Source organism: Micromesistius poutassou (assembly GCF_964030765.1).
Source record: "Micromesistius poutassou genome assembly, chromosome: 3".
Classification (NCBI taxonomy): Eukaryota; Metazoa; Chordata; class Actinopteri; order Gadiformes; family Gadidae; genus Micromesistius; species Micromesistius poutassou.
In genome coordinates, this window is record NC_140273.1 from 12,177,506 (window position 1) to 12,201,044 (window position 23,539).

General features: G+C 40.3%; 2 protein-coding genes across 4 annotated transcripts; one reads left to right on the forward strand and one right to left on the reverse strand.

Moving 5' to 3' along the window:
* The first annotated feature begins 1,085 nt into the window (after positions 1–1,085).
* psip1a (PC4 and SFRS1 interacting protein 1a) lies at positions 1,086–18,736 on the forward strand. Of its 3 annotated transcripts, XM_084465085.1 has the most exons (17): positions 1,086–1,148; positions 1,609–1,696; positions 1,800–1,876; positions 2,181–2,319; positions 2,668–2,757; positions 3,987–4,100; positions 4,925–4,984; positions 5,259–5,319; positions 5,427–5,520; positions 5,798–5,981; positions 6,438–6,520; positions 6,653–6,708; positions 7,218–7,288; positions 7,396–7,497; positions 11,449–11,650; positions 14,425–14,518; positions 18,605–18,736. In XM_084465085.1, exons 2-17 carry the CDS (start codon positions 1,625–1,627, stop codon positions 18,633–18,635), a joined length of 1,530 nt encoding a protein of 509 aa, XP_084321211.1. In that variant the 5' UTR covers positions 1,086–1,148; positions 1,609–1,624; the 3' UTR covers positions 18,636–18,736. The 3 variants fall into 3 exon arrangements, with proteins under 3 accessions (XP_084321211.1, XP_084321209.1, XP_084321210.1); XM_084465083.1 differs by lacking the exons at positions 3,987–4,100; positions 4,925–4,984 and adding an exon at positions 7,623–7,667; XM_084465084.1 differs by lacking the exons at positions 3,987–4,100; positions 4,925–4,984.
* A 939-nt stretch (positions 18,737–19,675) lies between these two features.
* On the reverse strand, positions 19,676–23,464 carry snapc3 (small nuclear RNA activating complex, polypeptide 3; the record flags this gene model as incomplete). Its single annotated transcript, XM_084465086.1, has 9 exons — positions 19,676–19,835; positions 20,220–20,327; positions 20,691–20,849; positions 21,970–22,052; positions 22,304–22,453; positions 22,609–22,710; positions 22,857–22,938; positions 23,038–23,121; positions 23,235–23,464. The coding sequence occupies 9 exons, from the start codon at positions 23,462–23,464 to the stop codon at positions 19,688–19,690; spliced, it is 1,146 nt and encodes a 381-aa protein (XP_084321212.1). The 3' UTR covers positions 19,676–19,687.
* Positions 23,465–23,539: the final 75 nt, after the last annotated feature.

The following is a 23,539-nucleotide window of genomic DNA, read 5'->3' on the forward strand; positions in this document are numbered from 1 at the left end:
TAAACGGTTGGGAAAACCGCAGTTTGGTGTAAATGAACAGAGCCAAACGAAGTGCTAGCAGCAACAGTTGATCTTTCCTGAAAACAAATCAAACTCACCAGCTGCAACGGGTGAACCAATTATTATTAAAAAACAAACGAAGCGGTGATTTAAGTAGAACTAACTCTAGTTACCTTGGCAAGAGTGAAATAGTCAATTTTAGGTGTAGATGACACAACTACCCAATGTCCCTAGCTTTGAAGCAAAATAGACTAGCCTACTTTATAAATGTAGTTACTTAGTTTAAATGTGTTGTAGCAGACGAGGCTGTCCTCTGGGGGGCGGTAGAAAGACACAATAGGAATCAAGACGAAGGGTAAGGCTTAGGTTCAGTTCATATCACTGAAGGTTGAAATAAAAATGAAATGCTTCATCATTAGTCATTAACCATCATTAGTGCTATAATGATAATCCAACTCAGATATTTAAAATCACAGAGGGAAGAACACTCATAAATAATGGAATATAATAGAAAAAAATATATCAAATTAAATAAATTATAAGCGCTATGAGAGGAAGGAATAAATGCTAATCAACAAGAAAAAAATAAACTATGGCAAAAGCAAAAAATTAATAGACAGGAGTCGGATGGAGGAAAAATAATGTGTTAAGGTTAGTAGTAGGGTAAGTAACAGGGTTAGCGCTAGTAATAACCCAAACCCTGCGACTAATCCTCACCCTTTTACTAACCCTAACCCTAAAAATAACAGGGTTAGTGTAAGTAATAGGGTTAAAATTATTAATCCTATTTAGCCCCGGTTTATTCCTCGTGTGCTTCAGCATCAGTACCACCAAGGATCCTTTGCCCACCAGTAGTTGCTCATACGAGTGACGTCCATTCGCATCCGGGGTAGCATCCTTACATGAGTATCATATATTTACTTGAACAATTATCTTATGACATATAGATTATCTTTAAGATGTATGTGTTACTTAAAAATTCATCATAAATAAATATCAGCATTAATATCCTATGAATACTTATACATACATGTAGCAAAAGTAGATCCTCCCCCCTGTTTTGCTTTTTTTTGGTATAGTCCGTTGCAGTACAGCGCGGGAGCGGAAAACGTGCAGTGTGTACGGGAAGAGTAGTGCTGCCCTTTCAGGTAAACAAACCGTATACTTTACAAATACATCCTTTAGTGAATCATTTCAGTTAGCGTTGTTGTCGTGTACGCATGTAATGACACGCTACTGAAGGTTTACCACTCGAACATGTACTGTATGTATCATACGATGTATTTATCGAGCTAGCTAGCAGTTACGCACACTGGTAAAGGTGAACTCTGTATCCCGTAGTAATATTACATCTATTCACTTTAGTAATGACATATACACCGCGCTTATTGTATGAACGACTAAACGTTATGTAATGACATGCACTGTGTGGATTTATTTGTTTGGAAATTTAATGGAGACCGAACAGAATTCACATGAATAAGTTCCGTCCTGAATGCGTGGAAGTACTTAAGAGGCCACACGCCCACTAAAGTCAGTGCGGCGTGTGTAAACTTTTTCAGATGTGAGGATGGATGCCGGTCTATTCACCTAATTATTGTTTACTAGGTGCCAAACTGTGAATATGGCTCGAGATTACAAACCCGGGGATTTGATTTTTGCCAAAATGAAGGGATATCCCCACTGGCCTGCCAGAGTAAGTAATGATAAAGTTAACGGTACATCCAGGAAATGAGTAATACAAACTGTGGCTTCTTTCATTTGTGGTCTATTTACTGGTCTCTTTCTATTGCTGCTAGATTGATGAAGTCCCCGACGGTGCTGTGAAACCGTCCAACATCAAGTTCCCCATATTTTTCTTTGGCACTCATGAAACGTCAGTATTGTTACTGACTTAAACACTAATTATGTATTTTTGACCTGATTTACCTTAATAGTTATTGTGACTGAAAGACAATCGGTCTTAGAATGTTTGCCAACCATGTTACTACTAACAACGATGTTACTATGTATTAAGATTTTAAATCACTATATTGCTTTTTATTTTAGGTAATATGACCTTAACTAATGTATATACAAATAATTAAATGATAATGTGATGCAGGAAACTCTTAATTAGAAAAATTAATGGGTGAGATTGGCAACAACAACACTCCAAATACTCTTCTCTTTTTGAACAGTGCATTCCTTGGTCCAAAAGACGTATTTCCTTACCATCCTAACAAAGATAAGTATGCCAAGCCCAATAAAAGAAAGGGCTTCAATGAAGGCTTATGGGAGATTGAGAACAATCCAAACGTTGAGCTTACTGCACCAAAGGTACACATTTCACTACTTTTATTTTCCTTATTTCTTCCTTCAATCTCCTCTATATTAAATTAGCATTTAATATCTGTAGGCCTACTTGTTCTAACTTCAAGATGTGTATAATATAAATTATATACAGCTAAATATATAATGTTTATGTGTGTGTATGTATGTATGTATATATATATATATATATGAATGAATGTATGTATATACAGTATGTGTATTTATATACACAGTATGCGGGTGTGTGTGTGTGTTTTATATATTATAGCTTTCATGTAATTTTCTACTTTTGCTCCTTGCTGCTGGAGTGTGTTGTTTGTGATGAATGTGGGTATTGTTCTGTGTGGTTCAAAGCCGACGACTCTGGATACGATGGGCGGGAAAGACTCTGACGGCAGTCCAGACGGTGAAGAAGAGGGTGACGTTAAAAAGCTGAAATTCAAAGTGAGTAGATCCAATCACACACATCTTTAATGATACATATGGTTAGTTTCTGTCACATGAGGGAGAAGGAATTGAAACAATGCAGTGAAGCGCCAACCCCTAATAATAGCACCTGTGAATTGTAGTAATACTATCCCCAGAGTAAAATATGACTGATAAACAAAGATGTGCAACAGTGCGGGCGACATGTTTTTTTAGAAACAAAAATAAGAATATTTAAAGAATACTGTTACTTCCTCATTTCTGGGTGTGAACATGAACAGATAGGTTATGAAAATGAACGTTTGCAGGGTTTTAACGTTAGACACTTCTTTTAAGGTTATATTATAATTCATGAGTAGAAATTTATCTTAGATTCATCAAATCAAAGCAGGTATCTTGACAACATGTCAAGATACCTATATCTGTTCTTAACATATATGGTAAACAGTCTGCTCTTAACTGCCTTAACATTTTCTTCTTTTAAAACACATAAAATCATGAAAAGAATGTTGACGCAGGCAAGGTCATGCTTAAATTCCCACTATTCGACTGTTTGAATGAAATGCTCATTATATGGAATTATTGAGAGACCAATTTTGAACATGCTGCAGGGATGGGGTCCCCATGACATGTATGTCAATCAACACCAATACTGGTGTTATAATTGTCCAGTAGTTAGGGTGTTCCCTCCCAGCCAAAGGGTCCTGGGTAACCAATATCTGCAGTCCACCTGTAGGTATGCTTGAGCACAATGCCACCTCCTACCTGATCACTAATGATAATGTATATGAATTAGTGAGTTGCAAATGACTCAATAGTGAATGGTATTACTTGGCCACATTAAGGTCACTGAACTAATGAAGCCACAACTGAAGACATTTTAAAAAAAAAAGTTTTTTAAATTTCTTTCCAAGTTAGCCTTTTATGTGCATCCTCTTGTATTGTATGCTGCCATAACATAGATCTACTGACGCTTCATAGGGCTGTTGTCTGTTTCTTACCAACTGCCTAACATGCCTTCTGCTTCTCTGTCCTACGTGGGATTTGCACCTTGATGCATTGTACATGTTTCTGTTGTGCCTGTTGGTTTGGTTTTTCCCAAGAAAGCTGAAGGGAGCTTTAGGCTGTTTTCCCAAGAAGGGAATAGAGGACGTAAGGACTGGCACTAACTTTGCTTTTTCTTCCAAACACTCGTTTAACCCTGCCCACTTGCCCTCGGACCTATGACGTGTCTTTGGGGAATTCAGGTTCCAGAAAGTGAGGCTGGACAAGAGAATGAGGAGGAGGAGATGATGATGGAGGAGGAGGAGGAGGAGGAAGGGTCTCTGGAGGTGTCTGGTCAGGGCCCTGAAAGCCAGGATGTACGTACTTTGCATGGGGTTGGCCTCGTAGAACGTACAGGTTCTCCCGCCCAGTGTTGAAGGGGTGCACGTGTGGGGTTTTATTCTGGTGGTGGTTGGTTCCATAGGGTTCCATATGCTTTTGTTTTGGGTTTTTTATGATGGCTTTATGGTGCTGGTTGGACAAACGTAGAATCACAATTAAATACGTATGTGAGTTGGAACACAGTTGATTACCTGTGATGTAAGTGGGCACAGCAGTCTATATACCTGTGCACAGATGGGGATGGTTTGTTCTGTGCCAACAAGGAATAAACTGGGAAATAGTTTGAGATGTATTGGATATTTTTATTCTATTATTGCTGCTTTGTTTTGCATCCTTCCCATTTTCTACACATCATGTCGCCATTGTTAGTTATTTACAGCATAGCAACGATCACTGTTTTTCTGACCGTTTAGTTGCATGGCAGTAATAAGTGCTTTTGAAATCAGGTCTGCTGTCTCTTATACTGTTTGTATTGCTGTGTAATATAGTGTTTTAGATACCTACTCAATACTTCATCCTATCCAATTTATGTAAATGTATACTCGAGAGCACAGATGTGTGTTATAGCTTTCTAACACTAGAGGGGTCTAAAACCCAAAACCCAGTCTCAAACTATAAAGAGCATATCTTGGCAAACCTTTTTTTTTTTTTCTGGGCTTGCACAAATTCACATCTTGCACCTTTTTTACCTCGCTTTTTTCCACAATCCACCATTGGTTGTTTGCCAAGAACACCTATAGACAGACTGAAATATGGTGGCTTCGTCAAAAAGGCATTAACCAAAGGTTTCATGTTCAAGGAATCTGCACAAAAGGTAACCTCAGACGATGCTAACCAAAAAAGAGGGAGAAAGAAAAAGGTTTGTTGTTTTTTATTAACAAGTATGCAGGCCTGTTGTGCTGGCTGCTCTGGTGATGGAGTTGGGGATGAAGAGCTTCTAGCATTGAGGTTGTTTTTGCTCCCTGTAGCAAATGGTATTAATGGCTTTTTCCCTATTACGGCCATTTAATTTGTTTAGTCCTTAATTGCAGTTACAGTCTCAAAGGGCTCGCAGGTCCCCATTACAGTATATGACAGCCTTCTTTTAACATGTCAATTTGTTTCCTCTTCTTTTTTTGTCTCTCGGTTTCCAGGGTGATGCCGACCAGGACTCTGAGAAGGACGATGACCCTGCCAGTCCAGCCAGCCCCTCAGGTAAACCATCCCTTTGAGGACATCCCTTCATCCACCCTCAGCCTCCGGCATGCATCCATGGAAATGTGAACATGAAAGAGTCTTGTCTGTGGGTGTTGCTTGAGCAGGTGGAGAAGGTCCTAAGCGGCGAGGCAGGAAGCCCAAGTCTGAGAAGAGCCTAACCCTCCAGCAGCAGGAACTCCAGGGCTCTGGCAGTGAAATGTAATCACATTCCACTACTCCCCTCCCATATCTACAAACATACAGAAACAGGGATGCAGGGATACAGTACCTTCGTTTAGATATGCATTCTAAAATGTGTGATTCAGGATAGTATAAACCCTACTGAATAATTGAAGAATATTTAGGGCAAGTGGGCAAACTATTCTATCTATTATCTATCTATTTTATTGATATATCAGCCACAGCCATATCATTTTTAGCAACAACAACAATTGATTCTAAATGGATATTGATATCACCATCCATTCTCCCCCAGGGACTCCGCAGAGTCGGACAGGAAGAGGAAGCGGACAGCGGAGGAGTTCAGGTGTGCAGAGCAGCAGCAGGAGAGGAAGAGGAAGGAGGAGAGCAAAGTGAAGGAAGGGGACGGGAAGGAGCCTGAGGCCAAGAGGAAGAGACAGCCCAAGGAGGACAGCTCCTCCGGCTCAGAGGACGAAGAGGCAGGTGGACCTTCTCACATCAACCACTGTTGGACCATAAAACATGCCTAGAGGGACTCGTGATGAGAGGTGTTTTAGTGCTGAGAGTATGAGATTGAAGAGGGGAATGCTCAGGGAAGATACATGAACCTGAGATGAAGTCAAAGTATAAGGCAGAAATATGTTATGACTTGAATTTTTCACGATTAAGCTGTTCAAATAATGATGTAAAAATGTTTATGCATTGTATTTATTTACTATACATGTTAGTTATTTAGGATCATGTGCAACATTGATCATTGTATTTCAGTGATATCTGATTAAAATAAGGCTTTAACCTTACTGGTTATTATCGCATCTATTTTCAAACAATCCGCATTCTAAGTACATTTTACTGATGTTTTCTTGGAAATATATAGGAAAAAGCGGATTTAAAATGGTTTATTTTTAATTATGGGATTGTTTTGTGATGACCAGAAAAGCAAGAACCGAAAGAGAACGCCGAACTCCATGGACAGTGACAAGGATGTAAGGCGGCGCAAGGCGGATGAATTCAGGGAGTGAGTGCACATAAAACACACTCACTCACCCACTTCACTCACTCAGTACTCAGTACGGTAGTGGTAAAATACCGCTGCTCTGCTTTGAAAAATGAAATAAAACTACTTCTCTAATCTTACGCTTACCCGCAGACAAAGCAAAGACGATGCAAAGAAAGGTGAAGAGAGGAAAGGGGATAAGAAAAAAGGTAAGCTTGTCGTTTCCAAAAGGTTCATTAAAGGTAACCCTAACAAACCTGTGATCTTTCCCTGATCTGACTGATGTGCGAGTTTCACATGATAATTATAATTCACGGCTGTTATTTATGGCTTCTGGGATCCAACAATGAGAACAAGCGGCTGTTGTGCTGACTGATTTCTAATGACTATCCTCTTGTGATTCTTAGACCTTTAAAGTGTGTTAGAGGTTGGTAATCGCTACTGCGATCATTTGATATTGAGAAATGACAACCTTTACAACCCAAACCATGACTATTCAACCAGTATGTCTAATTATTTTTTTTTAAATCCTTGTACGTCTGTAGTCTTCAATGAAAGGGAGCCTCAGTTATTGGCATGCAACTGTATATGGTCCAAACGTTGTATTTCCTATCTAACTCTTTGATCTTCTAGTCAGGAGGCAAATTCATGAATCATTGAATTTGCGAATAAGATTTTCAACTGTTTTTCAATCACGAAGCACCATTATTTTTAACAGAAATCTCAACAGAATCCAAACTGCAAAGGTTGCATGGGGAAATCAAAATATCTCTAAAGATCGACCACCCGGTAAGTTTCAGTATACGATTAGCCGTATAGCCATATTTTGTACTAGGAAGATATATCCCATTTTAACATGTGTAATCCCTCCCCTGGCCCCCTCGTTCCCACCCCAGGACGTGAGGAAGTGTTTGGAGGCACTGGATGAGATTGGCACGCTGCAGGTGACCACGCAGCACCTGCAGAAACAAAGTGAACTCATCGCCACACTGAAAAAGGTGAGGACAACTACCACCTGGTCCTTTGCGGTGTCCACTTGGCTAGGTAGCAAGCTTACCAGCCCTGCATTACTGCTATTCACGGTACCGCAGTCTAAGAAAATCTTTATTTTTTTTTCAGCAAGACTCCATTTTTGAGGGTGGGCAGGGTTTGGAGAGGAGAGAGGAAGGTCAGAGAGTGTTTTCATTTTACTTGGAATGGAGCTAGCATGAAAAGTGTGAAGTGTGTAAAAACAAGCAAGTGATACGGCTTATCTCCAGCTGTGTGTTGCATGTGTGAAAGGGCAACTCCGGATCACCCCGGACTCAATTCTCTGGAGATGATCCGGAGTTCATGTGTGATGGGCGAGGGCCTCTAAGTAAACAAGCAGTCTATAAATATAGTTAAGCAATATACGTTGAATACCATGAGGAATAGTATTATACAATACTAATGGATTGTATACTGATGTCAGTTCTATTATGGAGGTTTTCCACTCAACTATACTGGTACGGCAAGGCAGCCCAGTGCAGCTCGGAATTGTAATTCCATCGCAACCGGGCTCCACGCTTGAAGGTGTATCTTTTACTGATGACGCGCTTGTCACTTTTATCGGCCATTTAGTTTTGTATTATAGCCTGCCATAAAATCGGATTGATTGGTTTAAGTTTGATGGTTTATTTAGTATATTCGGGTTGTTTCACATGGACGGCGACACACAATGATATCCGTGATAAGGTATTCCCTTTGACGTTCAATATTCCCCCTGGCTTCTTAGTCTCAATAGCTCATCGAGAGCCGATTTATTTCATAGTCCTCTTTACACACTGGACAATCATTTATACATTTTTCCAGTTTTTTTGACAGTTATTTATACCGTTTCAGATCCTTACCACATTGCAAATCAATCAAATCGACTAATGTTTACTGTGTTCTCATCAAGCAGAAGAGTGCCTAAGAGGATGTCTTCTCCCTTGTGACCAGTTTACCTAAGTACGAAGGTTAACATTATTGGTTGACTCAAGGAAGGTAGGCCGGCTACCCATAGAAAAGGGTTTACGTTTATTATTATTAATCCTTTGTTTTACCAGGGTAGTCACATTGAGACAGAAGTCTCTTTTACAAATGAGCCCTGGCCAAGAAAGACAGCACCTAGCTAAAAGACACATAAAAACAGAGAAACTGATTTAGATGCCACTGAGGAAGGTGGGACAGCCGACCAGAGCACAAGGGTTAACATTTTGATTGACTCTGAGGAGGAAGGTAAGACAGCAGACCAGAGCACATGGGTTAACATTTTGACGACATCGCTCACTGGTGAGGTGGCAGAACCAAGCACAAAGGTCAATTTGTAGACGACACTGGGGAAAAGTAGGATGGCAAGACAATACACAGAATGGAAAACAAAGCCTATATGACTAAAAGGTAGCAACATATGAATTTTTTCCATCACAGAAGCTGTTGAGAACTCTAGCCATACCCTTTGTGCATGCATGGCAATGCGTCACATACACAAGAACATACAGTTGACTGTATTTTTATAGGTCTAATGGTTATTGATCTTTCAGGATTTTATTGGCTAATATTGTTTGTCCAGCAAATAGAAGTTGGTTGTCCCCCTAACCTTGCTTTCCCTTAGAGGTGGCATATGAATACATATACCAGCCTAGGTCTTCAAATGTGGTTATATACAGTAACATAGTCAATGTAGTATAATGCTAGAAGTTAAAATGTTCCTTCATGTTGGAACCCACAAGGAATTGTCTCGGGACACATTTACCCAGGGTTAACGTGGTGAGCCACTGTTGAAGATTATATGGATGGAAAATTTAATGGAAAGGAATTTGAAATGGCCATAATGTCCTGTTGGATATATCATGGCATTAAAGCAGAGTTTTGAAATAGTTTGTCTACTATAAACTTAATAGATGTTGTATCTCATGGTAGGATATGTTGATGCTCCCATGTCCTGTCACCTGGGATTTCTTCTTATCGTATATATAGCCTGACCCTGACCAAACCTCATTGAACTGTGGATGAATAATTAGGGACCGAGCAGAACCTGCAAGGTCCCTATTGTAATTGGTCCGTTTCTTCTTATTATTTTTAGTCGACCTTGACTGCATTTTTCCCCGCCTGAACATATACGAAAACTAATTTTTATTTGGTACATTTGTTTGGACTGGTGAAAAATTTGATATTCTAGCCGTCAAATTCACATTGGCCCCAAGGTGGCGCTATACCAACTATGCAAAAATTTGAACCTTTACACAAGCATAACTCGTCACTGGTTGGACCTACACTCATGAAACTTTTGCCACACATGCAAATCCTCATGATGAACAAATTAGCAGTACTAACTTAGCACTTCCGGTAGCCACATTTCCCGCCATTTTGAATTTAGTTAAAAACAGTCAATTCCCCAAGGATCCCAGGTTTTTCGACTTTGAAAAAAATCCTTTGGCACATATCATCTATGGCCCATTGTCTTCAATCTGACATAAGGATTAGTCTGTACAATAAAGTAAAAAGTACCCATGAGCCATTGCGTTCTAAAAGGGGTGTGTTTTTCACCCCAAAAATAGTAAATTGCACATATCTACATGAATTGGACTCCTATGATCTTGGACCCCTCTACTAAAGTTGTTCAGAATCAAATTCTGAACAAGATAAAGTCAACATTTTTTCAAATGGGGCGTGGCTTCGAAATGGGCGTGGCCTGTTATTAAAATAGCCACAGTTCATAGACGCAATGTTTGATTTGAGCGGGACCAACTCAGTGGCCGTTGGGGACCAAAGTTCTAACTGCTCAAGTAAAATGAAGTTGATTGGCAAAACAACATGGCCGCCAGAGGAGGGTCGATCACTCTGCGGAGACCGTAATAGTTATCAATATGAAATTCACAGGACACGTGTAGAGTGGTGCCTGTAGCTCACATACCAAAAATCGGGATTGTCGTATTTGTAGCGCCCCCTACAGGAACTTTAAAAAGCAGCCCCTGCGCCATGTTTCACCAATATGTATGAAACTCGGTATGCACGTACAACATGCCAATACCTACAGAAAAGCCTCTTGGACCCATGCACCAAAACCCATTGGATGTCAGAAATTTTAATTTTTTCATTTGCACTCTCGGCGGCAATTTTCACTTTTTCGCCTTCTATTTCAACAAACTCCTCCTAGGGAATTTATCGGATCTGCTTCACAATTGGTCAGTACAGTCAGAAAATGGGGCTCAACCAACGCCGTGTTATTTGTGACTGTACGTTGATGGGCGTGTCCGTGGCGTGCCTTCAAAGTTGGCCGTTTTGAATTCCGTGCTCTTATTTTCGTTTTTTTCGCCTTGTACTTGAACAAACTCCTCCTAGGGAATTTATCGGATCTGCTTCACAATTGGTCAGTACAGTCAAAAAATGGGGCTCAACCAACGCCGTGTTATTTGTGACTGTTGAAGGGTGTGTCCGTGGCGTGCCTTCAAAGTTGGCCGTTTTTCATGGAATTTTTTCACTTTTTCGCCTTGTATTTCAACAAACTCCTCCTAGGGAATGTATCTCATCTGCTTCTACAGATTACATGAATTCGCTAAAAATTAAAATTAAAACTGCGCGCAGTGATGAACGGGACCTCGTGGCAGCGCATGTTATGAGGTCCCGTTCATCACTGCGCGCAGTTTTAAAAAAGCGCACATGTTACGAGGTCCCGTTCATCACTGCGCGCAGTTTTAATTTATATAAAAATTGCAATACATAACGAAAATATACATTCTGTAAGTTTTGATATGTGAGTAATAATGATTAAACATTGATTTGTAATTAAAATATCCCTGGGATTCGCCCAACACCGTTGGTGTTGCTTCACTTACCCGGGATCACAGTATCGGTGCTTTCAATTCAACCCAACACTCTTCAGTGTGAGCTTACAGGACTACCTATTGGTGGGTCACTCATGAGTTGTGGTCTCTTTCTCCAAGATCCGCAGGTTCAAGGCCAGCCAGGACATCATGGACAAGGCCAGCATGCTGTACAACAAGTTTAAGAGCATGTTCCTGGTGGGGGAGGGGGACTCCATGATCAGCCAGGTGCTCAACAAGTCCATCGCTGAGCAAAGGCAGTATGAGGAGGCCAAGAAGGGAGCGCTGAAGAGGGCAGAACAAGCCCGGGAAATGAATGCAGGTGAGCTTACTGTGATGGAGCCAATGATACGTTTGAATTCAAATTTTTGAATTAGATTTTTCAGATTCAAGGCCAGTCAAGGTACGTTAATGTACTGCACAAATTAACAAATGAAAAATAAAGTAACAGGGAAACTTGAAAATGACATGTTCCACTCGAGGAAGGCCATCCATTCATAAGCAACACTAATGCCTTTTTTTTGTATGGTTGACTGTCAACAACAAGCCTGCTCAAATAATTCTGAAATCCAACCATGCATGACCATATATCAGTGGCGGCTGGTGGTTTTTAAAGTGAGGGAGGTAGGACTGCACGCTTGGTTGCCATTGGCCTGCTTGCACTGTTAGTGGTGTATGGTGGCATAACTATTTGAGACTCAAGTTGTTTCAGGGTGCTTTGGTGTACTACAAAAAAGCAGGGAGGGATAATTATGTCAATAAAATTGATTAAAATCCACCAGTGGCAGCATTGTACTTTGAAAGCTGGTGGGCAGCATGTCTTGGACTACAAGGGCAGAAGGAAAAATTAGTAAAAAAAATTAGGCAAAGCCAATTAGTCAAATCGGGCCTACTCTTGATTTGTAAAACTAAATAAAAAAATCAGGGCCTATTTTTGCCCTCAATGACTGAAGTTATTGGTTGGAATTTGGTTGTTTTTTTTGTTTATTTTCAGCTACAATTGTTTTAAGAAAGATTAAGACACAAGACCAAAAGTGATGCCATTTAAAATGCATCATGCTCTGAATCATTCACGAACATCTTTCCACAATATCAAATAGAACGGTCAGAGTAACAAACAATTAAAATAACTATAAGAACATAATCTCACAACTATTGACATGGGCTGTAAGCCTAACATTGTTTGAGGCAAATGTGGATGTTAATGGATGTTTCAGAATGTTGGTCATGGTGTTAAGCCAAATAAGATTGAGGGACTTCATTTATAGATCAAGTCAATCCTCCTTGCTGCTTGTGTTGCAAAGATGTCAGTGACCTGGTCATACCAGACGGATATTTTTAAAGTGATTGCAGAATAACGGCGTGTGTAGCTCCACGTTTTCGCCACCCTTTCAGACGGCTTAGTAACCCAAGGGAGTGTTGAAAAATAGGTAAGCTCAGCGCGTTTATTTCTGGACCTTGTCCAACTTCGGGACCTTGACCAACCAATAAAAGCGAACTGAGCCGCACCGAACCGCACCGCTCGGTGGAAACGCCAATGTAAGCGAACAGAGCCGCACTGTACCGCAACGAACAGTAGCGCACCGCTCGGTGGAAACGAGGCATACGAGCGGGTTTGTTGGTTCTCGTAGCCTAGAGTGGATAAACCCTCCCTCCGGGCTGCTCCACAGCCAGGGCTCCTGCTTATTGGTTCATAGCACAGCCAGGGCTCCTGCTTATTGGTTCATAGCGCAGCCAGGACTCCTTATTGGTTTGTAGCGCAGCCAGGGCTCCAGCCTATTCGTGAATAGACGTTGACGCGATTCAGATCCCTTAGCTAGTCCCACCCACTCAGAGGGGGAATTTCCTCCTCTCTCCCATTGAACCCCATGTTATATACCGGCTGCCAGTAGTGCCTGAGAAACGAATGGGAGTCAATGGAGGCTGTGGGAGGAACGTCCTCCCCAAAGTAATATTCAATAGGCGATAGGGAGTGCTAATGTCCCTTTACCCAGGGAAACAAACATTACATATACAAAGGCATTAAAGTAGTCATATTTAAGGGCATTAATTCATTACAGTAGTCTGGGCAATCTACATTTTTTTATTCTCAACAATGTTAAGGAGAATCTTCCTCCCTCTCCTCACTGGAGAAGCCTCCACTGCCATATATATATATATATATATATATATGGTCACATATATGAGCCATATGACCATGTCTATGGGGTGCTTGAAGAGTGACTAGGCCTGGGCAATAAAAAAAAAATTGTCATATCGTGATAGACTTTTGATCAATATCAATATAAAACATGTTCAATATATACTGATAAAAGACTGGACCACCGAATCTAGCAGCTGTGTTTGTTACAGAAACACGGCTCCATACTTATTTACAATATTTGAGTGTTTTTCATTGTTGTATCGACATTGGAGTATTTATCAATGTACAGTGGATGAACAGTGAATGAAGAGTGGAAGGTCATATAAGTGTTAAACCGAAGTGTTTAAATCCAGCATGGTAATTCCTAGTCTTTTTAGGTCATTAAAATGATCAATAGATATCGATATCGATCAATATGATCAAGTCTTTCAGCCATGTCGCCCAGGCCTAAGAGTGACCATGGAAGATTTGTTCCATCAATCGATTAATTTCATGTGTGGAAGAAAATGGTCGCTCTTCAAGCGTCCCGCAGACTCGTCATGTAGCCTACATTGACATCGTACTATCCCACTGTGATTACTCTGCATGACGCACTAAACCAATCGGTGTGAACAGGAGGCTTTCTACCACTTCCTCCGGTCCCCACCCCGACCAGTCATTGGACTAGCACTGTCCACAGAGGTTCTGTTGTAGACCAAAGCATGTCTGATTGACCAAAATATATCCCTTTCACCTCAGTGCTGCTCAGGCTGAGGCATGTGTTATCACATGCACTTGTGAATCCTCCTCTTTAGTGGGGCTAGCTCATTCATACTGGTGTGTGTGTGTGTGTGTGTGTGTGTGTGTGTGTGTGTGTGTGTGTGTGTGTGTGTGTGTGTGTGTGTGTGTGTGTGTGTGTGTGTGTGTGTGTGTGTGTGTGTGTGTGTGTGTGTGTTCTCTCTTTGGAAAAAAAGATAACAAGATCCCCAATGGTGATTTCAACATGTTGGACAAGAAGGATACTGAGAGGGAAAAGGCTGATGAGGAGACCACACTTGGAGATAATAGGTAAGACAAACAGGCGTCCATTCAGCCCTGGGCGTGTGTCTCTAGGCCATCAGAACAACTGGGTTAGTTCATTCTGGGGAAGTCGTCTACAAGGCATACAGTCATGTGGAAAAGTTAAAACACCCAATGAAAATGCCTTTTAAAACATATGGACATTTGATCTTCATTTTAACATTATTTAGAGATTTAGATCTTTTATTTAATTATTTGGAAGATGTCATTAATAGAAATGCATTTTTTTCTTGTGAGGAAAAGTTAGGACACCCCCTTATTTAAACCTCAGACTTTTAGTTAGGTTTGCTCTTGTTAGTTGAAGTGAGTGGTATCACAATGATGAGATCAAAAGAGCTATCTGATGCCTTCAGAAAGAAGGTAGTAGATGCATACAAGTCTGGGAAGGGATTTAAAAATATCTCTCAATAAGAAATATGCTATTCCAGCTAACTGCCAAGATGCCCAGGTCAGGCCATCCTAGCAAGTTCAGCCCAAGAGCAGACCACAAGATGCTTAAAGAAGTCTCCTCGAAAATCCTTAAATGTCATCACAGGACCTACAGGTAGCTCTTGCAACAGTTGAGGACAAAGTACATGCATCTACTATTAAAAAGAGACTGCAAGTTTTGCTGCAGCAGGGCCTGGCCAGCTCACCATCATAGAATCCACCGTGAATTATTTATTGTACCAGAGGGTGCTTGAGGAAAATGTGAAACCATCTGTCAGAAACTTGAAGCGGATGTGGACCATGCAACATGATAATGACCCAAAACATTCCAATAAATCCACAAAGGAATGGCTCAAAATAAAGAAGTTCAGAGTTCTATAATGGCAAAATCAAAGCCCGGATCTTATTCCTATTGAGATGCTGTGGCGTGATTTGAAATGGGCTGAGCAGGCAAGACACCCCAAACATCACACAGCTGAAAGAATTCTGCATGGAGGAGTGGGATAAACCTTCTCCCAACCGATGTCAGAGACTGGTAGACAGTTAAAGGAAACGTCTAATTTAGGTCATTTCAGCCAAATCAGGCATTACCAGCTATTAGGGCATATAGGGTGTCCAAACTTTTTCCTCGAAATTGGCATTTTTGTTCATCTCTTAAATGATTAAAGTAAAATCCTCATTGTCTTTTGTTCCATTACGAGAGAGTAAGAGCAAATCCAATATTGATATTGCAATATTTCTTGACAAATAACTACATATTTCATGGGGTGTCCTAACTTTTCCACATGACTTATGTACTTACAACCCTAGGCTTGTGATGCCATCGATTGATGGACTCAGTTGGGTTCTGTAGTGTTAGAAGCTGATGTTGGGATCACAAGTTTTGGTCAGATTATCCATGGACATGTTCAGCCCTTTAATGAGAATGACTAGAGTTCACATATTCTTAAAAAGAAGGTTAAGATCCCAGACTAAACCAAGACCTCAAATGGACCAGAAATCGCATCAAAAGGACCAGTTAGTATTCATAAGCTGCTTTCACACAAACGTACAGCCCACTATTCTCCCGACGGGCCGTATATGTGAACGACATATCCTGACATTGGACATCCTGAAAAAAGTATTTTAGCCGGCGGAAATGTTAATTACCTTATATGTGAATGAGCAGTAGAATGTCGGCATTTCACACCATTTGAGTGGGCGTGTTGATAACGCTTCGATTTGCATGTTGAGGGGCCCCATAAATGATAATCAGCCTGTTGCCTTTTGTTCGCTGAATGGTTTAAAAATATTTTAATGTTGGCACTGCTTTTCAGTCATTTGTGGTGAACGCTAAATGATAGGTCTTATCGTAACCCTAAAGCTGCACGTGTATAAAGAAAATGTTTTTTCTTTATACACCTTTCCTGCTGTCAGCTCCCAGACCATAGACGAGGAGCACAGGGGAGACGTTCCCTCCAGGGCCGATCTCTTCTCTTGGGGGTAACACCCTTCACTTTGACCGGCAGTGGGTCTGCTTATAGGTCGGAATATGGTCGGAATGAAGCGGCCACCGATTATTGACAGGCTGGGTACTTTATTCTTAGTTTCACTAACTTGACAGCAAACGTTTGCACAGACACAGAGTTGTCACAGAGTTGACACACGCTACCGCTCGCTCTCCTCGCTCTTCAACTCACACACACATACTGCCATTCTTGCGCACACACATACGCTAACTCTTGTAACTATTATTTACAACAGTTAGCTGAACATTATAGGGTCCCGGCCTTCCACTCCCTGTTTTCTCAGTTAAACACAGAAATCAACTACATTTGTCCCAGTGTTTGTTATATGTGAAATGAAGCAAAAAAATACGCTTTCTTTCTACGGTAACACAGTCGTTTGCAACGCCTTTCTTCTTCCATCATTTTTTCTATTTGGCTCTAACTCATGCTCCAATCTTTCGATTGTTGTGGATGCAACGGAATATATGATGCATCGTTGCAGCAACATTTAAGATGATCGCGATGATGATTTTTGCCTGTTCTGCCTACGTGCTGTCTGCGGTCAAAACAAACAGTGGCCGTCCTTATTCATACTTTGAGGTCACGTGACTACCATGGATACCTGGAGGGCAACAAACGCTGGCAAAATGGCGACGAACAACGGCCAACCAGGGGAATTGCAGCCTTGCAGATTTCCGATACTTAAATCAATCAACTATTTAGACCATATGTCACAAAATGTTAAAATTAGATACGAAGAGAAGATAAACATACTCAGAACTTGTGATCCATACACAGCACCCGCTGATGTATTCATTGCTTTGAAGCTGGTAAAGACTCTACCAGACTTGGAGTTTGGAGATATTTACATTTATCTCATAGAGAATCCGTCATCTTATACCGCACAAAAATTGAAAGCCTACGGATGGGTTAACAACGCTGTCGTATGGGAGGTGAAATACAGGAATATCTTCATAATCAAAGCAAAGGTGAATGTTACTATTCCACCATTCACTATGAAATGTCCCCTTTTGTCCGCGATTACATAGCCAATGTGGTCTTATTATAGCCCGATCATTCACTAAAAAACACATAGAAAGAGTAAAGCATCCAGCATATGATTTCAACAATGTGAGGGCAGGGATGATCGCACAGTTGCTATTACAGAATTCTGCGCAATTTAATCTGCACAGTGGAATGAGCGCTGGGTGGAGATGTTCGCGCATTTCAGAAGCAGGGAGATTCCGTACAAAAATATGTCTAATTTGTCAGTTTGCCATGTGTATGCCTGGCAAAATGCTCCCGTTGAACTAATCTTTCCATCATGACTTTATTTGGACTGAGAGGAACCTAATGACCGTTTGTGTGGTAAAACTGGCGACGTCCTGATTAGGTTACTAGGTTTCTGGAGTTCTTGCCCGCCAGCCAGTCGTTGTGACGTCACATGCAAAGTATGAATTGGAATGACTTTCAGAACATAATAGATAGAAAATCATTGCCCTCCATAGATGTTTTTAAAAATTTCTTAACAATTTTAATAGAACAGTGTCACTGTTTCTAGCTTTTTCTGTCTCATTAACACTTTTAAATATAGTCTTGCTTGTGGTCTGTCTCTGTACCTAAGCTGTACTTATCTTCTTGTATGCTTGCTTGTGGTTTTTGTTTGCTTATGCTTTGCTTGTCAGTCTGTGGTCTGTCATCTCTGTACTGTAACTGTACTTGTCGGCTATCTTGGCCAGGACTCCCTGGAAGACGAGATATTATATCTCAATGGGACCTTCCTGGATAAATAAAGGTCAAATAAAAATCCTGCCTCTTGAGAATTTAGACCCTACGTATTATCCCGATCCTTGCAAGCCTAGCCCCCTAAACCAGCTGGAGATTCTACTGATGTCTGAGCGACACCGATGTCCACATATCGGGCATCAAGTGTGAATGACCCTCATGGTCAAACCTACTGATGTACAAATGCAAGAGAAGACGTGTGAAAACGGCTATAGAAAGAAAACCCAGTACAACTGCTTTCTAGGATAGGAAAAAGTGAAAAAATAATCTTATCGAACATCAAAGATCTGCGATGGGAATGCACTAAATGGAAGCAACTTAAACACTTTCTTTAATTTGTATTGATAACCTGCTGTTGACTTTTTTTTTGCAGTACTGGAAAAAGCGTGGAAGATTCCATTTGAGCCAACTAACATTTCTGGAGAAATTACTTTTCCCTCAGTTTGCTTACATGACATTGTCTTAACGTATATTTACAAAACTGGCATCAGATTCCAATACTGTGGCCTATGGATGTGCCTCACAGTTCTGTGAAATGCATATGGTTTGTCCACAGGCATCATTGCCACACTTTATTTTTTAACAATGCTTTTAGTTCAGCTTTTCTATGATGGCTTGCTTAAAAAAGAACATTTCAAAATGCACATTTGAATGAGAGTTTAAGCTGCCAAACCCTGGGTTTAATAGATCTGTTGAGTAGGGTGTATTTGAATGTTGTTATTCAAGAGTTATGCATACATGTTGCAGTTTAGTCATAAATTCTAATCTGCATTCAGAAGAACCTGTTCACAACGTTCTTGCTTCTTGTGTAAAAGCCAAATTAGTGGATTAAGTAGTTTCACTATTGTATTCTGAGGTCTGTTTTTCAGGTGCACAGTAGAGAAGTGATGGACGCCAAAGTTTATTTTGCCAAAACGTGCTTTAATTCAACCATGTTTTAAGTGTTTCTCTAACAAATGTAAATAAGAGTATTTTTCCTGTCTATCATAGCGTCCACTAATAAAGCAGCAGTTTCTCAAATGTTTTAGTGTTGATCTGATGATACTGCAAAGATTTGTTGGGCATTGAAGAAATAACAATTTATTAATCATTTCAAATTCCTCATGCAATTGGCTACCACAGGTAAATATGTGGCCTTAAGTCATCACTAAATAATATTCCATCAACAGTGGAAAAACCTTGTACAAAATACAGGCAAAAGGTCAATTCAACCTTTTCACACTACAGACAAGACCTGGTTCTCCCTTATCAGAGCACTGTCCATACAAATATAAAATAAAGAGTGTTGCAAAACATCTACAGAAAGTGCTTCATTGTTGAATTTCAACAAGATAAACTGAATGAGCATATTGGTTTTCCCCATATAAAATGAACATAAAGCCTTAATAGAAACATGAACAGTTGACCATTTGAACACAAGATACAAAAAATATATATCAATCTTTGGTTGGAGACTTCAGTTGAATGCACCTGGGTCGACGTAGGGGTACGCCTGGAACTCCCCCAACTTGTTTCCTTGTTCGTCGTAGTGAAGCAACCGGAAGCATTTGTCGCAGAAGAGGCACGGGTCGCACGGAGCGTACTTGTCGTTAGTCGTCAGCCACCTGGATTATTACCATTACAAAAATTTATCGTCCATCATCTTTGACAGCTCACATTAACAGACCGTATATACAATTGACTAAACCCAGCTAAGAACATAAGGCTATATGGCTGAACTCTTTCCGTGGACGCGTCTACATCACACAGAAACTGCTGCAGTAGTTACAATGGGCTTAATAGGAGAGAACGTCCTCAAATGTATCAACCATATCTATAAGTAGCAGATATTACTTATATTCACATAATACAACAACTCAGCGATTCTGTCTCAGATAGGAGGCAAGAGATTTCCGCAAGAGTTGGCGGCACTGTAAGTTATTTATTTGCGGTACGATTTTCTTTTTTTAAAGCCTGACCATTTGTTGTGACATGTGATTTTAACTTGCCTGCCAATGTAGACGTGGCAGACGGTGCATCTGCGTGTGGTCACCCTGTGCTTGTGGGTCAGGAGAGGGTAGAGCTTCCTGTCCAGACAGTCACTCTTATGGGACAGCCTGCAAGAAGGCAACAAGGAACTCAGTGAAAGATGAGCCCGATCCTTCCATTGAAACGTTCATTCATGACATGGATGAATTTCTGGTAAGATGTGCTATCACGCCAGATATTTCCAGGAACTAAAAATGGATGCCTTGGGAGATCAGAAATCTTGAGTGAAAGAGAATACTTGAGTGGCTAATTATGCTCTACACATGCAACAAATGAATTATTTCAGGCACAGTCATTAAAGAAAAAAAATGAATGAATAATTCAGACATTAAAATACAAAAATACAGTTAAAAAACCATTTACCCACCTATGCATTAACATGCATAGGTGGTAAGAATTAGACTTAATGAGTCTGAATTGATCGTACTTGCCTTACATCTGTGATGATGACAAGGTGCTCACAGTCTCCTTGGTGACAGTAGAGATAGGGGAAGCCCACTTTGATTTTCAGATCCATAAACTTGGTGTCCTCCATCTTGGCTTTCTCATAGGAAGGGAAGTTGTGGCTCTTTGTCCATTCTATCGTGGTGCTGCAGAACATAACCATGACAATTCAAATAATGTCTTGTTAATAATATTGTTACATTTAAATTTTGATTCTGAATCAAACTGATTTAGTATAACTTAGATTGTGTATTTTGTTCTCACCCTTACTTGCAAGTTGTTTTGGATAAAAGCACCGAATTAATAAATGTGAATCTAATATGAATGAAAAGATACATCTTATACATCATCGCTATGATTATCGGTATGCTACAATGCATAAAGGCTGTATACCCATGGTGATATAAAATACTTAGACTTGGTTTTAATTGTTCTACACACCGGAGTTGGCACTTCAAATTGGAATCAATTAATCAGGAGAATGCATAGCAGGTCTTTCATACACGTACAACTTTCAGAAAAGGATAATATTTGACCTTCCTTGTGATCCCAAACACCACTTTCATTATCCACTTCAACCGTGGAACTGAGAGAGTTGTGACTGTCGTTTTGGTTTGACATTCAAACATTTTTTTAACAAAATAAGTGAATGAATGGAAGCGTACTCATAACTCGTCTTGTGATAATGAGGTCAAAATTGTGGCAAAGTTATCTCATAGATCATTATCACAAGACGAGCACTTCTCGTACTCAAACTAATTAAATATTCTTCAGTTCAAACTGCTAACCTCCATCCCCAGTCTTCAGCATGAATTAGTCAATGTTTATCACAAACAGATGGGTCTATACACGCTTTAGAGCCTTGTTTGATCACTACCTTGGGGAGGGCAGCAAGGTTATTGGCTGTGTTTTGTATGGTGCGTAAAAGAGACATGGGTAGAAATGTACTCTATGTCTCGGTTGTAAGTTGGAATAGCCTGAAGTTAGCGATGTACGTAACTGAATTTTTGCTAATGTGTTTTTTTTAACAACTCCTCGTGTCATCCTTTTCATAGTCATCCCACATTTATCAAAATGTCACAACACCCCATCTCAACACTACACCAATGCAACAATTCAGTGGCAGAACGCAGTGAAGCACGTGGAAAACAATTTTAGAACTGAATATTTTTTCCATTCTAGCAGCTATCTGAAATTTGATTGATGATGAATGATTCATGTGGTTATAAAAAAAAAGTATTTTGTATAGTAAGGAGACCAGCTAACCTACTGATGTCCTGACACTCTGGGAATCTCATGTCATTGTAGAAAACTCCTTCCAGGAAGAAGAAGGATGACCTGTAATGATCCTAAAACAATTAACAACACTTTGAATTAAAAATGGCATTCAACAATCAGATAAATAATAGAACAAAACAGTTATTCCATGAGCTAGTTTGAGAGTACCCATTAATCACCACTTAATCATTCATAAAATAGAAAATAGGAGTCATAATATAATTTCCAAAAAAAGGTGGTATTGAAGGAAAGTCAAAGTTGTGCTTGATGGTCGAATGAACCTGCAGCCAAGAAGCTTACATGGCCTCTCTGTGCTTCTAACCTTGCTGATGAAGTCAGGAGCGATGTCGGGCGTGTTGCTGAACTCTCCACACACTTGCAGGTCACTGACACAGCAAATGGCGTCCCTCAAGTTTGCCAATGTATGGGACCCGGTCATCAACAAAGTCATGTGGGGTCTAACATACTTAAACTAACAAAAGGAAGAAAGATACATACCATGAATATTGGCAGCTGAATACAGTTTAAGCTTCCACTTGCTTTCTACACTTGACTCTACATTTCAACTAGGCAGATCACAGCTATGCAGGTTTCTTGTTTTGGGAGCTAGACCAAATCCATACTCACTCTCTCAAAAATGGTGGGGTAGTAGACGTTGACGGTGATAATAACTTCTCCTTCAGGAATCATGTTTCCTTCAGTGGGGTTCCTCCCAAATGTCAGTCTCTCCTAAAATCCAAACATCAAGCCAGAACTTGACTGACCCACTACATTTTGAATACATACAATTCATATTATAACATACAATGAGGTCAATGACTGATATTCACTATAGAGATAGTACTTTGTAACGTGAAATTTAGTTTAACACCCACCAGCTCATCGGCATAAAGGTCATGTCGACCAATTTTATGGACTTTAAGATTTGCTTTGTAATCCTGTCTCCTCTTCCTTTGTCTGTAAGAAATAATGACATTTGTTATTCAATACGTTGTTTCTACGCCATTGTGTTGACTTAAGGATAACCTAAGGTCAAGTTGAACAAGTGTAACCTACATCAGTGTTCTGAGAGTTGAATCGGGCGGCACAACGTTTGTATCTGTGGGCTGATCCACAGGATTGCAGCGAAGTGAATCGAGGCTTCAAGCAGAACAAAATGAACGGACAATCGTGTTAATGTGCAGTAAACAACACAAAATACAGTGGTCGTTGAAATATGCGGTTAAGTTCGCACACAGCCTTGGGTTTATTACCTGCATATGGATTTCAGATCATTAACGGTTTCAGCGTTGAGCCCGAATTCTTTGGATAATTCAGTCTCAAATTCTTGATCTTCCTCTTCTTTGTATGAGTAATGTGGTGGTTTAAGTCTTTCTAACCATAAATCTCTAAACGCACCTATATGAAAAGTTTTTGTGTTAACGTCAATGTATTCGTAATCTGGGATGTTTTCCGACACCGACTTGGAACCACAAGTCGCCATTTTCCACAGGTCATGTGACCTCTAGGAACCATGGGAAATGCAGTCGAATGCTTTGTCGACGCCAGGTCAGCTGGT

What these genes read in the sequence shown, in the direction of transcription:
- psip1a (XM_084465085.1), top strand. Translation starts at nt 1,625, where the DNA reads ATGGCTCGAGATTACAAACCCGGGGATTTGATTTTTGCCAAAATGAAG. An exon ending in AGGGCCCTGAAAGCCAGGAT is followed by an intron (nt 4,101 to 4,924) that starts GTACGTACTTTG and finishes TTCATGTTCAAG; the next exon opens with GAATCTGCACAAAAGGTAAC. An exon ending in CAGTCCAGCCAGCCCCTCAG is followed by an intron (nt 5,320 to 5,426) that starts GTAAACCATCCC and finishes TTGCTTGAGCAG; the next exon opens with GTGGAGAAGGTCCTAAGCGG.